The following is an 18,216-nucleotide window of genomic DNA, read 5'->3' on the forward strand; positions in this document are numbered from 1 at the left end:
GCTAAAATATTTAGAGAAAAAGAAGAAAGAAAATAAATAGGTTTTTATAAGTTATAAAGAATAATAAGATAGAGAGAAGATAAAGCAATTTAGAGAGATAAGGGAAAGGGTTAAGGATAACTGTGTATACACACACACACACACACACACACACACACACACACACACACACACGTGTGTGTGTTATTTTATATAAAATGAAAAAGAAGCCTTAAAGAAGAGGAGAGTGTATGAGGGAAAGGGATTCAAAAGGGGGGTCCATGCCATAACCTTTAGCTACAAATTATGAGAAAGGTCCACCAAAAAAAAACACTTAGGTTTATAGAAGAGAAAAATGAAGAGAAGGAAGACAAATCATCAGGGGGAAACTTATGAGAAAGGTACACCTAAAAAAAAACACACTTAGGTTTATAGAAGAGCATAATGAAGAGAAGGAAAATAAGGCATTAGGAGAATATTGATGAAAGAGAAGTGACAAAATGATTAGTTTATGGAGGGGTTAAGTTAGGAGGGTATGAACCCTTCCTTCTCCTTCGGCACCATTGTTCTCTTTTAGTGTTTCCCAAAAAAGTGAAAGCCTTTAGTATACATCATGTGAGGCCCAAATACCACCTCCTTTGTGGAATAACACCATTTTTATATATAGCGTTGACACTATTGAAGCTTGTAGCAAGCATGACTCTAATACGGTTCCATTCAAAGTAACCTTTTTCACATTTTCATGAGATTTCCCTCATGCGCCTTTTAGGTCCATAGGGTCTATATTACCCTCGCGTACTTTGCAGAGCCATAGGGTCCATAGTACCCTTGTAACGATTTGAGTTGCTCCTTTTGTCACAATTCCATGCCGAGGGGACTTTTATGTGACCTTGTTTGGAAATGAGCCACAACATGTGCCCTATGAACGTGTTGTATCCTCCATTTTTCTCTCTTCTACTAATTTCATTGTTAGCATTACTTCTAGGAGTTCCCCCCTTCGGAGTGTCTAGTTGATTTCTTTTGTATGCATTGTTCTTGATGTGGGATCAAGTTCACCTTTACGGGTGTCATGCCATGATGCATGTCCATAATCTGGATTTGACACCAAGTAGCTTCTCCTTTCTTTCTAACTTAGCCAGGCTCCTTACTCTTAGGATTAATGTGCTTCCTTTGCATTCTTGGGGCCTTGTGTTTTCATGTGATTACACGCTTGTATGGTTTTTGATTTTTTTGGATGCACCTTAATTCCTTTATCTTGTCTTGATGCACCTCCTTTTTCATTGCCATCTCTTTTGGTTGAATGACTTAAGGCACCCACTCTTGCTCAATCATTTTTTGATTCCCTACTTGGTGCTCTTGAACTGCCCTGGATTAATTAATCACGATAGAGTTTGTGGGTTGAGGGGAGGTCCTAGCCTTAGGTATCCACCAATATTGTAAAGTACTTGACCTAGCCTTAGGTATCCACCAATATTGTAAAGTACTTGACCTAGCCTTGGGTTGTTGAGCATGACAAACGTTCTTTGGGACTCACTTTTGCACGAGTCTAGATTGCCTACATTGTGGAAATTGGGACATAGGTTGCCTAAATGATAGAGCATTTAGCCCTTGCATAATGGATGATCTCGACATATGTTGCCTACATTGTTTACTTTTGTTGAAACATTTTGTCCTTTGCATTATGGTTATTAATTGAAGACCTTATGGTTACTAATTATATGTAATCGTTCAAACATTTTGTCTTCCGCTTTATGGTTTGAAACTGAAGATATAACAAGTCTAATTATATGTAACTTACTCAATCGAGCATTTATGATTGGACACCGCAAGACGTTTGAGAAAAGGAAGTGCATGACAGGCTGAAAGAGTCAGCATGTAAGGAAAACAAGTTTTTGAGAAGATCTTTGTGCGTGCGATTAATCGATCTTACGGATACTTTGCGGATTACACTTCTGACAAAGTTTTGATGTTAAATCTCCAAGATGGATACAGCTAGCGTATTATAAAAGCTGCACTCCGGCTTATCTACAGCCAAGCTGCGCAGCGCACCCATCCACCCATATATATATTCTCTATCTAGAAGCTTGCTCGTCTCCTCCGCCCGACATGCCGAGCTCCGCCACCGGTGCACGCCAAGCCAAAGCCGATGGCCCTGCCAGCGTGCTGGCCATGGGCAGCGCCACCCCTCCCCATATCTTCTTGCAGCACGAGTACCCGGACTTCTACTTCAGCGTCACCAACAGCAACCACATGACCGACCTCAAGAAAAAGTTCCAGCGCATTTGTAAGAGGCCGCACCCCATGCTGCTGGTGAGAAGTACTGGAACTCCATCCGTACTCTGGTTCAAACGAGTGAATCTAACGTTGCTCTGTCTGTGTTGCTCTGTGTGTGCGGCACGTGTACTGCAGGTGAGAGATCAGGCATCCAGAAGAGGCACATGTACCTGAACGAGGAGATCCTGCGGGCCAACCCGAGCATATGCGAGTTCTGGGGCGAGTCCTTGGATGCGAGGCAAGAGCACATGGTGGCAGAGATACCCAGGCTTGGTGGGGAAGCTGCGCTCAAGGCGTTGGAGGAGTGGGGGCGGCCCATGTCCTGCATCACTCACCTTGTCTTCTGCTCGACAGGTGGCATGGACTTGCCGGGGGCAGATTGGGCTCTCACCAAGCGTCTGGGCTTGCGCCACAATGTGAAGAGGCTGATGCTGTACTCGCAGGGCTGCTTTGGCGGAGGCACGGCCCTCCGCATGGCCAAGGAGCTGGCCGAGAACAACAAGGGCGCACGCGTGCTAGTGGTGTGCAGCGAGATCACCGTGGTGACCTTTCGTGGGCCCAATGAGACCCATATTGACAGCCTTGTGGGTCAGGCGTTGTTCAGTGACGGCGCCTCCGCCCTCATCGTCGGCTCCGACCCCATTGCTCACGTGGAGAAGCCCTGGTTCGAGGTACACTGGACGGGCTCCTACATTTTGCCCGACAGCGATGGGGCCATCCAAGGCCAGTGGAAGCAAATCGGCCTCACTTTCCACCTCCACAAAACCGTTCCACAGCTTGTCTCTCAAAATCTTCGTGCCGTCTTGCAAGACGCGCTGGATAACACTATCGACGGCGGCGTCCATGCTGATGACGATGACCATGCAGCAGCAACAGCACGAGAAACCCCTAGCCCCAATGACATCTTCTGGATCACCCACCCAGGCGGCCCCGCCATTCTCAACCAAATGGAGCAGACACTGAAGCTCAAACCCGAGAAACTGGCTGCCACTAGACAAGTGCTCGCTGAATACGGTAACATGTCGAGCGCTTGTGTTTTCTTCGTCATGGAGCAAATGCTGCGGAACTCTCTCAAAAACAAGCTCTCCACTTCTGGGGAGGGCTTCGAATGGGGGGTGCTTGTCAGCTTTGGCCCCGGTGTGACTTGCGAGGCCCTTCTCCTTAAGAGCCTCCCCCTTGGTTGATGCCATAACTACTACACACATTCTTGAGTCTACTACACACTCTTGAGTGAATAGATCATGAATGATATAGGATAATATACACATATGTATGTAAGTAGACATGTATGTGCGCATATGCATGTATGTATGTATGTCTAAAAACAAAGCCTAGCCAATAACTTATCGACTTTACAGTAGGAAAAAGTAAAACCCGATCTTTTATTATATACCTAGAATAAAGAAAGCAAGGCTCCTTCCTTGTTAAACTACTTTACTAGTTGCCCATTATCAACAGAGTCTTTTGTGAGAAAGCAGAAATGTTGATTGCCTATTAATAGTCTTGGCTTCTCATTATGCTATTGTACACATGCACATGCACTTGCACACCTAACAAAGATAAGGGAGTTGCTATATTTTGATGACATCGCATGGCAATGGTCTTTATTCAAGGAAGATAATATTGGTTAAAGCAAGTAGTTGCAAAAGAGGAAAACAACACAACTCACTCTAAAAGATAAATTGGTTACTATTACCTCAAGCATGCAATCCTTTTTTTGTGGTGATGGGACTTGGGGAGAGAGATTATTTGGCTCTGTCTTGAAGAAAGCTATGATATTGTGCAAAGAAAGAGTGGCACAATCATAATCAACTGATCCTTGATTAGGCCATATTACCATAGTGCAATGGAATCAGTAGCATATAAAATTGGGTTATAATCAGCCCTACGATGTTGCAAGCATGACACAACATTATGAGTGACTCTAGGCAAGGTGGAAAAGTAAGCCTATGTTGTTTCAAACTTTCAGTATCAAATTAAAAAAGTCACTTTGCGACTATGATCGTGATGCCTAAAATATCACTCGTTGATGCTTTTTGCAAAAGCTGTCACTATAAGAAATCTATCTAGTACTGACATTTTCTACCAACATTTTTAAGGAGAGTTTTTTGTAAGCATATCGTACGGCCTCGATATAGTTGTTGTGTATGTGCATCAATAATTTACTAATTAGATTTTATAATAAATATTAGTGAATACATTTGATTTGAATAAATATATATATATATATATATATATATATAATGATTGTTATCCTATACAAGGTCTATGGATCCAAAGAGATCAATTTCCAATGTGCTCTCTATATCTCCTATATCTTCAAACATGGGATTAAAAGGGAATTTGTTACCATCCGTAGAAGGATCCAAGGATGTACGATCGGTAAATTCACTAGATGATGATGAGCTCTCCTCATGTTCTATCAATTGATTCTCAAAATGAAATTGTTTTCCACAACATTTCCATTATGAGAATCTCTTTGCTTTACTATAAGGGAATAACCCCACACTGACACGTCCCATAACGACGTTTTAGACTTATATTTTTTTCAACCTTTTGACTCCCCTATCATTGATAATATAGGGTCATTCGTAGAAGCATCGAGAAATACAAATGTTAGTAAAAGCGTCAGAAGTTTTGTTGGTATATATAAATGCTAGTATGATGTCATTATATTAGCATGCCATGGTCATTCTGATATTACTAACTCTAGTCGCCTGACACTTATATCCACAATCGTTTTGATAATTATACCGACCCTATATTTTTTTGGGGTAGAATGTGATAGATTGGGGTTGGTAGAGCTCAATCTCTCTAAAATCTAAGGACCTATTGTGATACCAATGCAAGAATAGGACAGACTGGATGGCAAAGATGCCAGAACCACTCTTTCCCATTTTGCCACTGGTACCATAACAGGTACTTAGATTTTTGTGAACCCTAGTCTATCCCATTTTGCCGTTGGTGCCATTTCAGAGAGACTGAAGGAAAGGTATTCAAAATCAAGACATTGTTTTACACAAAAATATGATTTTATTTATATTGCTAAGTGCATCATTTATATTATTGTGTCACAAAAAAATAGAGCCAAGCTCTAACAAAAAACATTCATAAAAAACAATCTCCCTACTTGTCATCACCTCCTTCCCCTTTCTCATCATTGTGAGCCTCTTTCGGGATTGCATGCATAAATATAGGCAAACCATAAGTTACGTGCTACCAAAACAAAGTTTTGTAAACTTAATTAGAAAGGGAATATACTTTTGTAGTTGATAATGTGGGATCAATTAATTAGATGCACATCGATGAAGATGATGAAGAAGAATACCATGATGACTGCTCAGACTCTTGAGGTAACATATTTATTGCATTTGATTATTTAACACTTTTCGATAAACTCAAGGAGAGTTTTTATGCATCAAAAGTAAAACTTCTTGAAGGAACTCGCCCTTCCATCTTGAATTATCCTTTATGAATTTTTCACTATGTATTAGTCTTGTGGTATGGGTTACGAGATTAATCCTGTGTGAAGGATTCCGATGCATACTTATCTCTACATCTGTGTGGGATAATATCTAGCGGTATGGGACACTATAATTCATTACACATAGAAGTCCTTAATATAATGTATTTTGTTAGGGAACACACTTGAATTTATTTAGTATATGATAATTGATCTCCTTTTCTTGCATAAGCAAACAAGCATCTAAGGTCAGTTGCTTATCCAAGTAGGATAGATGTTACATAATCTCCACCCTTTAGTTGTACGGGGATGCCCGAACGCTAGTGTGCCATCCTAGTGAATTGGTATCGTGGGCGACTACACATTAAATATTGATTACCTAGTGGTATTGGCATAGCTTAAGACCATGCTTGATGGGTGTATAATGTTAAAGTGTAACAAGTAGTGCCATGCTTGACAACTGTATTGTGATCAAGTGAAACAAGTGGACTATGCTTGACAATTGCACACGATCGAAGTGAAACAAGTGGTTTATGCAACTGATGTGCCATGCTCATTAGAGTGTAACAAGTGGCAACTTACACCATGCTAGATGATGTGTACATAATGATACTCTCATCATAGTGAAACAAGTGGTGAATATATGTTGTGTTTGTGCCTATCAATGTATCATATTGGGATTAATTGTACACTAGGCCATTAATTGGGATGTGTTTACAGAAATAGGTGATGAGAAATGTGTATGTGTCACACATAAGGGATCTTGTCTATATCGTATTAGTTTTTATTATTATTTGTGATTTCACGATGGTGTGAGGATCACCAGTTTAGGTGTCACACGAGATTTTTGTTGTTGTATCATTTTCTTTACACAACTGAGGACAATTGCTTCCTGAAATGGGACGACTGTTATTACAGGTATATATTTTATCATATTTTTTATGAATTAATAATTGAAGAAAAATATGCTTGATTTAATGTATGCAGGAATCGGCTTAATGGAATGTGCAAATGTGTACAAGATTATTATATGTAAAAATGTGCACAAAGTTATTTTATGTAACAAGGCCCACTAGTAATTATATTTGGGCAAAGGTTTTTATATGTACAAATCTTAGGGATTTTGATATGATTAAAAATATGTAAAGAAATACCCCAAAAGTTGGGAAAAGCAAGCCCAATTTGTATGCTTATCTATTCTTAGCTCCTTGGGCTATTTTTATGAATAAAAATCTCAAAATACTTAAGTCGTGGAAGTGGAGCTACACACTTGAGGGGGGAGATTGCACCCAATCTGGTTTACCATGTGGTATTCTCTATCCTTTACTTTTAATGGTGGTGATGTTATTCTAACTCTTTTGCCTTGTGTTATGCTAAGTTATTTAATTATCAATTTCAATTCAAGTCTTTGTTTCAATTATGATGTAATTTGTGAGATTTTTAATTAATTCTTCAAGAAGTACAAAAGGGTCCCGTGACATCGACATTAGCACAGATGATGATCATGATGTATCTCATATACATACACATGATGATGTATTGTACACACACATATATATGATGATATTGATACACTAGCACACGATGATACACATGCACATGATATTATTGATACTACACATGCACGTGATGATGATATATGTGATGGTGTTGTGTGTGAGTTGGATCATGTGGGCATGATCTCGAGGGTAGAGATGGCAACGAGCACATGGAGCATTGATACTTCTATGCCCATCTTCCTTCCTACAGATCATGTGGATACATTAGTTGATTGTGGGAGAATTTTATAGGATAGTATGCATTCAATTAGTGATACATCCATTATAGCACACGAGTTAAGTGATACTTCACATGTGGGTTCTCAAGACACTTATGGGGGCACAGGCCTGAGTTCCTTGTGCTAGAGATAGGACATGCTATTCTTCTACGGCTTTGGCATATGGATAAGTTCCTGATATCACTACTCCTAGCCTTTATAGTGAACCTTGCAGTGTTCACTTGGCTATAGTCTATGTATTTAAGAAGTCAAGTATAGTGTATGAGGGTAGTATTAATTGTATTGAGGTGACATCTCATAGGAGACATATGATTATTCATATCGATCTATAGAGTTCCACATTTGACTTACATATTTTCTTAGATCCATTATTGATGGAGATAGACCCTACCTTATGAGGATTACTTCAGTGACCTTAGAGATTATAGGGTTAGGGATTTTATGAATGATGATTCCATTTATCTCTCATGTGTGGACACATTGTCTCAGTCTTCATCAGTGAGATGATGATGATGATTATGATAATCCTATTGATCATATTCTTATCTTGGGGGATCATGCCCACATAGAGGGATTACACATAAGGATGTGATGCATAGCTTAGGTCATGCATATACACACATGGATATAGTGGATCGTGCCTCAAATTTTGTCAAGTTATGCTACATTGAGAGATGGTGTCGATTCGTATTGGACTTTACATGATGCTGACTATAAACTACCTGCATTTGGTTTCCGTGATTATTGACACAACCCTATGTTTTGTGAAGTTGAGACATTTAATTTTGGGTGTATCATTTTCCATTTTCACTCGAGGGGTCACCGTATATATCATGTGTGTTCAAGGCCTATATCTTATCTGTGAATTTTTATTAATTAAAATTAACCATTTTTTATACAATTTGTATTTTTTTGAATTTGTTTTTAGAAACCCCTTCTTTCTGTGAAAAAAGTAAATAAACTATACCTTTTTTATGCACTCATGTGATATATTCATGTATTTTTTAGTGACCCTCCCCCGGAGCATTTGCAGTATCTGGTTTTTTATTATGTGGCTCGACATTCAGATGTGCCTATGGTACATCCTAGTCTTGGCTCTTGGCTTGCATGATGGTTATTTTGTGCTAGGACATTTCGATATTCTGGCCACAAGCTTTGCCCTTCAACACAGGAGGATTTAGGGCTAGCCACATCATCAACATTGGTCTTCCATATTTACCATTTGATCCAAGTGGTTCAAGGGCCATGATTTTGGAGTTTGGATGGTTCAAATTTCCCTTTGATCCAGGAGATTTTATGATTAGCTTCATCATTGATAGGAGTTTGATATGATTTCCATTTAACCTTGGGGGTCATACGACTCATTGGCTTCAAATTTAACTCAAAGGATATATTGTTAGCTTCATCATCTGCATTATACTACATTCTTTTCCATCTGATCCAGGAGGGGCCATATGCTTGGATGACGACATCGACATTCAGCTTTGGATGTGACATTTTTTGGCTTTTGTATATGTTTTTTGTGTATGACCACCCTTCAATTTCGAGGACAAAATCATTGTAGGAGGGGATGGTTTATAATAAAGAGATTTTAGGCTTGCACATACACATGGGGATGGGCTTAGGCACACAAGGGTTAGAGGCATTTATACATGTGGTGCTAGGGCATGAGGGCCTTGGGACTATAAACGGCACTAGCACCACAACAGAATGAGGGTTCAACAGCAGTGAAAATAATAGCACTTTTATAAGTAGAGTACAGAGATGTTGGGCCTATTTTGCTTCTAGAAATGCTACTATTTTTGTTGCAATGGGATCACTACTTAAACACAAAAATAGCAGCAAAAATTTGTTGTGCATTAGTGAAATTTCACTGCTGCTGGAGCGGAGAAGTATCGCTACGAATTCCAGGGAAAAAGAAAGCTAGGGCAGACTGGGGAGTGTGCACACACAAGACTCCCAGTCTGCCCCAACTCTTTTTTTTAATTGATATAGATAATTTTTTGATACAAACATAAACTTGAAAAAGAAAATAAAACTGGGAAAAATGAAAGTGAACCAAATATATATTATATTTCTCGATTGGTCAGGCCTTTGGCCATATACCAAAAAAAAATCAAGGAAGGGGAGGCTAATCAAAATCCTCATCAGATTCCTTGGGCTCGTCTTTGTCTTCATCTTCACTTGCTTCACCTACTTCATGGTCATAGTCCACATCATCCTCTTCCTCTTCCTCTTCATCCTACAAACATGCAAACAAGAGTAAGGTAAGTATAAAACAATAAAATACAATCACATATAGATAAAAGAAGGGCTTAGCAACTATTTACCTCATCATCTTGAGTCCCCAAAATGGACTCATTCAAGCGTACACCTCGCATACGCATCCAAGCCCACAATTGCGGACGGGGAGCGTCATATCCATAATTGTACTCTTGTTTTGTTGGGTCACGCCCAACAAACTCCCTCTATAAAAAACAATTAAAAAAAGATACAATTAGTTAAAGGAAACAATGTTGTTTAAAATGAAATGAAACATATAACCCAAACCAAATACATGCATAAGAGTCAATTTATCAAAGCATAAAACATTTATAAATAGCTATGCATAAAGTCTTTATACATATAGCTTATGCATAGAGCCTACGCATAAAGCTTTGCATAGGCTCTTATGCATAATGTGCTATACATAGTCTCTATGAATAAATTTCTTATGCATAAGCTTACATATGCTCTATGCATAAAGCTATATGCATAGGCTCTTACGCATAAAGCATATGCATAGGCTTTATACATAGAGCCTATGCATAAAGCGCTTATGCATAAGCTTGCAGATGTGCTATGCATAAAGCTAGGCATAGAGCCTATGCATATGCTTTATGCATAGGCTCTTATGCATATGCTTTATGCATAGATCCTATACATAAAGCTAGGCATAGAGCCTTTGCATACACTTTATGCATACTATGCAAGCCTATGCATATACATAGGCTTGTATAAGGCTTTTTGCATCGGCTTTATGTATAAAGCTCTTATGCATAGAGCTCGTACGCATAGGCGTTATGCACTAAGGTGAACCTAAACTCGGAACCCAAGAAGAACACATTAGGGAGTTTGGGAAAATCCCAATTCCCATTTTGCAAGATCGAAAAATAGGGGCATGGTGAATCTTTTTAAGATTTTGTGAAAACCCTCTCATGTGACATATCTTTAGAAAGCTCTTTAAGAGAGGGTTCTAAATACACATTCTCTGACAAATTGGGAATTGGTATGGTCAAGATACACCAAAAATTAGATTGAAATTTTTTTCCAAAGTAACGGGATTTTTTCAATTTCCCTAATATGGTAATCAAGGGTGAAATAAACAAATATCTTGTATTGAGGATTACAATAAAAAGAGGGCTTACCTCTTTTTTGTGAAGCAAAAAAGGAGAGGATTAGTGCAAGACCTACAAAACATAAAATTAAGTAAAGTGATTAGTAGCACATCTAAAGTGATTAGTAGCACATCTAAGAGCTGCAGCTAGGCCTTAAGAGCTCCATCGTAGTTGCTCGTCATTGCCGCCTGCACTCGTTGTTGTCACACCGAGGGTTGCTCTAATCCAACGAGGGTTTCCATGTGATTTTTCTTCAACAAATAGTCAACTATATATATATTGAGAATATTAACTCTAATTTTATTAGAGATAATATAATCTACAGTCCCTTTAGGACTAGATTTATATCTACTCTTTAAGAATGATATCCCACATGAGTGGGTTTTAATGTACGGTAAGGGAGATATTTGATTTCTTTTGTATGCATTGTTCTTGATGTGGGATCAAGTTCACCTTTATGGGTGTCATGCCATGATGCATGTCCATAATCTAGATTTGACACCAAGTAGCTTCTCCTTTCTTTCTAACTTAGCCAGGCTCCTTACTCTTAGGATTAATGTGCTTCCTTTGCATTCTTGGGGCCTTGTGTTTTCATGTGATTACACGCTTGTATGGTTTTTGATTTTTTTGGATGCACCTTAATTCCTTTATCTTGTCTTGATGCACCTCCTTTTTCATTGCCATCTCTTTTGGTTGAATGACTTAAGGCACCCACTCTTGCTCAATCATTTTTTTATTCCCTACTTACTACCCTTGATTAATTAATCATTTTTTTATTCCCTACTTACTACCCTCAATCATTCTTGCAGCACGAGTACCCGGACTTCTACTTCAGCGTCACCAACAGCAACCACATGACCGACCTCAAGAAAAAGTTCCAGCGCATTTGTAAGAGGCCGCACCCCATGCTGCTGGTGAGAAGTACTGGAACTCCATCCGTACTCTGGTTCAAACGAGTGAATCTAACGTTGCTCTGTCTGTGTTGCTCTGTGTGTGCGGCACGTGTACTGCAGGTGAGAGATCAGGCATCCAGAAGAGGCACATGTACCTGAACGAGGAGATCCTGCGGGCCAACCCGAGCATATGCGAGTTCTGGGGCGAGTCCTTGGATGCGAGGCAAGAGCACATGGTGGCAGAGATACCCAGGCTTGGTGGGGAAGCTGCGCTCAAGGCGTTGGAGGAGTGGGGGCGGCCCATGTCCTGCATCACTCACCTTGTCTTCTGCTCGACAGGTGGCATGGACTTGCCGGGGGCAGATTGGGCTCTCACCAAGCGTCTGGGCTTGCACCACAATGTGAAGAGGCTGATGCTGTACTCGCAGGGCTGCTTTGGCGGAGGCACGGCCCTCCGCATGGCCAAGGAGCTGGCCGAGAACAACAAGGGCGCACGCGTGCTAGTGGTGTGCAGCGAGATCACCGTGGTGACCTTTCGTGGGCCCAATGAGACCCATATTGACAGCCTTGTGGGTCAGGCGTTGTTCAGTGACGGCGCCTCCGCCCTCATCGTCGGCTCCGACCCCATTGCTCACGTGGAGAAGCCCTGGTTCGAGGTACACTGGACGGGCTCCTACATTTTGCCCGACAGCGATGGGGCCATCCAAGGCCAGTGGAAGCAAATCGGCCTCACTTTCCACCTCCACAAAACCGTTCCACAGCTTGTCTCTCAAAATCTTCGTGCCGTCTTGCAAGACGCGCTGGATAACACTATCGACGGCGGCGTCCATGCTGATGACGATGACCATGCAGCAGCAACAGCACGAGAAACCCCTAGCCCCAATGACATCTTCTGGATCACCCACCCAGGCGGCCCCGCCATTCTCAACCAAATGGAGCAGACACTGAAGCTCAAACCCGAGAAACTGGCTGCCACTAGACAAGTGCTCGCTGAATACGGTAACATGTCGAGCGCTTGTGTTTTCTTCGTCATGGAGCAAATGCTGCGGAACTCTCTCAAAAACAAGCTCTCCACTTCTGGGGAGGGCTTCGAATGGGGGGTGCTTGTCAGCTTTGGCCCCGGTGTGACTTGCGAGGCCCTTCTCCTTAAGAGCCTCCCCCTTGGTTGATGCCATAACTACTACACACATTCTTGAGTCTACTACACACTCTTGAGTGAATAGATCATGAATGATATAGGATAATATACACATATGTATGTAAGTAGACATGTATGTGCGCATATGCATGTATGTATGTATGTCTAAAAACAAAGCCTAGCCAATAACTTATCGACTTTACAGTAGGAAAAAGTAAAACCCGATCTTTTATTATATACCTAGAATAAAGAAAGCAAGGCTCCTTCCTTGTTAAACTACTTTACTAGTTGCCCATTATCAACAGAGTCTTTTGTGAGAAAGCAGAAATGTTGATTGCCTATTAATAGTCTTGGCTTCTCATTATGCTATTGTACACATGCACATGCACTTGCACACCTAACAAAGATAAGGGAGTTGCTATATTTTGATGACATCGCATGGCAATGGTCTTTATTCAAGGAAGATAATATTGGTTAAAGCAAGTAGTTGCAAAAGAGGAAAACAACACAACTCACTCTAAAAGATAAATTGGTTACTATTACCTATAGCATAAGATAACACAACTCACATATGTGTTATCTCAAGCATGCAATCCTTTTTTTGTGGTGATGGGACTTGGGGAGAGAGATTATTTGGCACTACGTGTCTTGAAGAAAGCTATGATATTGTACAAAGAAAGAGTGGCACAATAATAATCAACTGATCCTTGATTAGGCCATATTACCATAGTGCAATGGAATCAGTAGCATATAAAATTGGTTTATAATCAGCCCTATGATGTTGCAAGCATGACACAACATTATAAGTGACTCTAGGCAAGGTGGAAAAGTAAGCCTATGTTGTTTCAAGAAAAGTAAGCCTATGTTGTTTCAAACTTTTAGTGTCAAATTAAAAAAGTCACTTTGCGACTATGATTGTGATGCCTAAAATATCACTCGTTGATGCTTTTTGCAAAAGCGATCACTTTAAGAAATCTATCGAGTACTGACATTTTCTACCAACATTTTTAAGGAGAGTTTTTTGTAAGCATATCGTACGGCCTCGAAATAGTTGTGGTGTATGTGCATCAATAATTTACTTATTAGATTTTATAATAAATATTAGTGAATACATTTGATTTGAACAAATATATATATATATATATATATATATATATATATTGTTATCCTATACAAGGTCTGTGGATCCAAAGAGATCAATTTCCAATGTGCTCTCTATATCTCCTATATCTTCAAACACGGGATCAAAAGGGAATTCGCCGTTACCATCCGTAGAAGGATCCAAGGATGTACGATCGGTAAATTCACTAGATGATGATGAGCTCTCCTCATGTTCTATCAATTGATTCTCAATGAAATTGTTTTCCACAACATTTCCATTATGAGAATCTCTTTGCTTCATTATAAGGGAATAACCCCATACTTACACGTCCCATAACGACGTTTTAGACTTTTATTTTTTTTCAACCTTTTTACTCCCCTATCATTGATAATATAGGGTCATTCGTAGAAGCATCGAGAAATACAAATGTTAGTAAAAGCGTCAGAAGTTCTGTTGGTATATATTCATTGATATAAATGCCAGTATGATGTCATTATATTAGCATGCCATGGTCATTCTGATATTACCAACTCTAGTCACTCGACACTTATATCCACAATCATTTTGATAATTATACCGACCCTATATTTTTTTGGGGTAGAATGTGATAGATTGGGGTTGGTAGAGTTCAATCTCTCTAAAATCTAAGGACCTATTATGGTACCAATGCTAGAATAGGACAGATTGGGGATTGGCAGAGATGCCAGAACCACTCTTTCCCATTTTGCCACACTGCTACCATAACAGGTACTTAGATTTTTGCGAACCCTAGTCTATCCCATTTTGCCATTGGTGCCATTTCAGAGAGACTGAAGGAAAGGTATTCAAAATCAAGACATTGTTTTACACAAAAATATGATTTTATTTATATTGCTAAGTGCATCATTTATATTATTATGTCAAAAAAATTAGAGCCAAGCTCTAACAAAAAACATTCATAAAAAACAATCTCCCTACTTGTCATCACCTCCTTCCCCTTTCTCATCATTGTGAGCCTCTTTCGGGATTGCATGCATAAATATAGGCAAACCATAAGTTACATGCTACCAAAACAAAGTTTTGTAAACTTAATTAGAAAGGGAATATACTTTTGTAGTTGACAATGTGGGATCAATTAATTAGATGCGCATCGATGAAGATGATGAAGAAGAATACCATGATGACTACTCAGACTCTTGAGGTAACATATTTATTGCATTTGATTATTTAACACTTCGAAAAACTCAAGGAGAGTTTTTATGCATCAAAAGTAAAACTTCTTGAAGGAACTGGCCCTTCCATCTTGAATTATACTTTATGAATTTTTCACTATGTATTAGTCTTGTGGTATGGGTTACGAGATTAATCTTGTGTGAAGGATTCCGATGCATACTTATCTCTACATTTGTGTGGGATAATTTCTAGCGATATGGGACACTATAATTTATTACACATAGAAGTCCTTGATATAATGTATTTTGTTAGCGAACACACTTGAATTTATTTAGTATATGATAATTGATCTCCTTTTCTTGCATAAGCAAACAAGCATCTAAGGTCAGTTAGTTATCCAAGTAGGACGGATGTTACATAATCTCCACCCTTTAGTTGTACGGGGACGCCCGAACACTAGTGTGCCATCCTAGTGAATTGGTATCGTGGGTGACTACACATTAAATATTGATTACCTAGTGGTATTGGCATAGCTTAAGACCATGCTTGATGGGTGTATAATGTTAAAGTGTAACAAGTAGTGCCATGCTTGACAAGTGTATTATGGTCAAGTGAAATAAGTGGACTATGCTTGACAACTGTACATGGTCGAAGTGAAACAAGTGGTTTATGCGACTGATGTGCCATGCTCATTGGAGTGTAACAAGTGGCAACTTACTGTTGAGATATCGAGCTCCATAATGACTGCCTGGTCCCACACTTACACCACTGCATGGTTGGTGAGATCATGGGTGATATGCGGCCAGTGGGATGACAGGCTAGGTGACAGCCATTCTAGAGACTGTAGCGCCAGCTCATTTAGTTGGGTTCACACTATAGAGAACCCTAGTATGTATTTGGTTGAGTACCTTTTTATATTGTATGTACTATTATCTTTGTATATGGTGTGTTGAGTGTTATGTGAAGAAGAAGAAGATTTTCAGCCTCTCACCTTCTTGTGTGTTCTCTTTTAGGGTTTTGTGAGTGTGTGTGTGTGCTTACAAGAGCTCAAGCTCTCTTCTCCCCTGCATCTTTTCATGGTCAGGTTCATGCTAAGGGCTGAGCTGCAAGAAGCAAGAGAAGCACAGGAAGTGTTACAAGGGTAAGAGCTTCATCTACTCTTCCCTATTTGTGTTGGCGACTACACCCTTGTGTCAGTAGCTCTACGGGAGGCACCGGCAAACGATCTCTGATTGAGGAGCTTTCTTCATGGTGGGAGTAAAGCTATAGGGAAACTATACTATCCTATTGTGGGCAGTCCTACTGGATAAAATTTTTGGTGCCGAAAATTCGTTTCGGGCACGTTTATTACGACCTTCATTTTTTAGAAAGCAGGCGATTTCGAGCACTGCGGGTAAGTCATCGATTCTCTGCAGAACTCTGTTTTAAGAACTGCAAGAAGACAAATTGGTTGTGCAGACATTGTGTGTGCTGCACAAGGACGTCAACAGTTGCCATTGGGTGTATGTATGGACATTGAGGTCACTGGTTGTGACATTTGAGTGTAGTACAGTACCGTTGCAAAAAATACAGCAGTTTGTGCAGGACAAACCAGAGTGCTGTTTCTGGTAAATTTGTGTCTGGCAAGATGTCAAATGATGGCATAAACCAGATTGTTGCTGAGAAGCTTGATAAGAACAACTTTCATGCTTGGAGGTTCGGGCTGACAAATTTCCTGATGGGAAAGGGTTACTGGGACTATATAGAAGGTGAGCATGAAGAGGCACCGCAGATACCGGAGATCAATCCGACTGCTGCGCAGATGTGAAAGAGTTCAAGGATTGGAACCAAGGAGCCATAAAAGTTATGTATTGGCTCTCTATTAGTATACAAGACACCATGATTGGGCACATACAAGATGCCAAGTCCCCCCAAGGAGGCGTGTGGGACGCCTTGGTAAAACTCTATGAAACGAATACCAAGGCACGAAAGATACAGTTGAAGAATGAACTTCATACTGTGGAGAAAAAGAGTATGTCTGTGAATGACTATGCATTGAAGATCAAGGGTATTGTGGAATCCCTTGCATCTATTGGCGTTTCAGTAGATGATAATGATAAGGTGGAAGTTTGTCTACGTGGTCTCGGGCCATAATACATGACGTTCAAGAAGATGTCTATTTAGACTCAAGAAAACATTCCCAATTTCACAGATTTGGTATCTATGTCGATTATAGAAGAGAAGAGCTTGGGTGAAGACCATTCATCACGAGAAAGTAATTTTGGATGTCAGCCAGTCTCTACGACTGCATCCTTGGCAAACCATTCACGAGAAAGTAATTTAGGATTGTTGCAAGATTAGGGTGTCCACTTTATGCTGGACAGGGACAATGCTTGGAGAGTAAATTTGGAAGGGGGGAGGTACTTCAAATGAGATCAAGCAGCTAATAGAAAATACACATGCACTCAAATTAACGTAATATAACTTAAATTAATATAAATTAGTCTAATTAATCAAAATTTATCAAAAATATGATGAAATGATTAAAAATGATATTTCCATACTTAGCGATCATTTTTTTTCCATAGATGCACCATTACAAGTACACTAGTCCCTATAGGTATTAGATGATTTATATCAAAAATGTAATTTTACTAATTCGATTACTAATATTTGCAGACCTTCTAATAGCTAGGAAGAATTTGGGAAAAGAGATCGTTAAAAATCCAACCATTGGATTTGCAATTTTGACTAGCCACCACATTCTACTAATTCTCACTATCTACCACTCTTTTGATCTACAATATTGAACATTTTAAGTGGTAGTTATTGTGGGTACAAAAACTGGCATATATTATAACACTTTAAAAACCTTGAAATATTTTAAAAAAATAGACAAATAAATTTATTTTTTCTCAAAAAGTCAACTTAAGCTCTATATTATGTGAAGATATAAGGCCCAAAGTGAGAATTTGATATGAGTTTATATATAAAAGATATTAGCATTTTATGGATTCAGTCCTAATTTGGGACAGGGTGTATACATTAACTTTGTACCTAAACAAATCAGGACTAATGCTTA

General features: G+C 39.6%; 1 protein-coding gene and 1 pseudogene across 1 annotated transcript; both read left to right on the forward strand.

Moving 5' to 3' along the window:
- Nucleotides 1-2,027: 2,027 nt before the first annotated feature.
- LOC147630322 (chalcone synthase-like) lies at nt 2,028-4,174 on the forward strand. Its single transcript, XM_086809974.1, has 2 exons — nt 2,028-2,263; nt 2,389-4,174. Exons 1-2 carry the CDS (start codon nt 2,086-2,088, stop codon nt 3,435-3,437), a joined length of 1,227 nt encoding a protein of 408 aa, XP_086666100.1. The 5' UTR covers nt 2,028-2,085; the 3' UTR covers nt 3,438-4,174.
- A 7,550-nt stretch (nt 4,175-11,724) lies between these two features.
- On the forward strand, nt 11,725-13,310 carry LOC147630323 (chalcone synthase pseudogene; annotated as a pseudogene).
- The last annotated feature ends 4,906 nt before the right edge of the window (nt 13,311-18,216 follow it).

This window comes from Cibotium barometz, chromosome 16 (assembly GCF_041138505.1).
Source record: "Cibotium barometz isolate CiBa-2024 chromosome 16, ASM4113850v1, whole genome shotgun sequence".
Lineage (NCBI taxonomy): Eukaryota > Viridiplantae > Streptophyta > Polypodiopsida > Cyatheales > Cibotiaceae > Cibotium > Cibotium barometz.

Coding starts and splice junctions, on each gene's coding strand:
- LOC147630322 (XM_086809974.1), top strand. CDS start 2,086: ATGCCGAGCTCCGCCACCGGTGCACGCCAAGCCAAAGCCGATGGCCCT. Junction 2,264..2,388: donor GAAAAAGTTCCAGCGCATTT/GTAAGAGGCCGC, acceptor CGTGTACTGCAG/GTGAGAGATCAGGCATCCAG.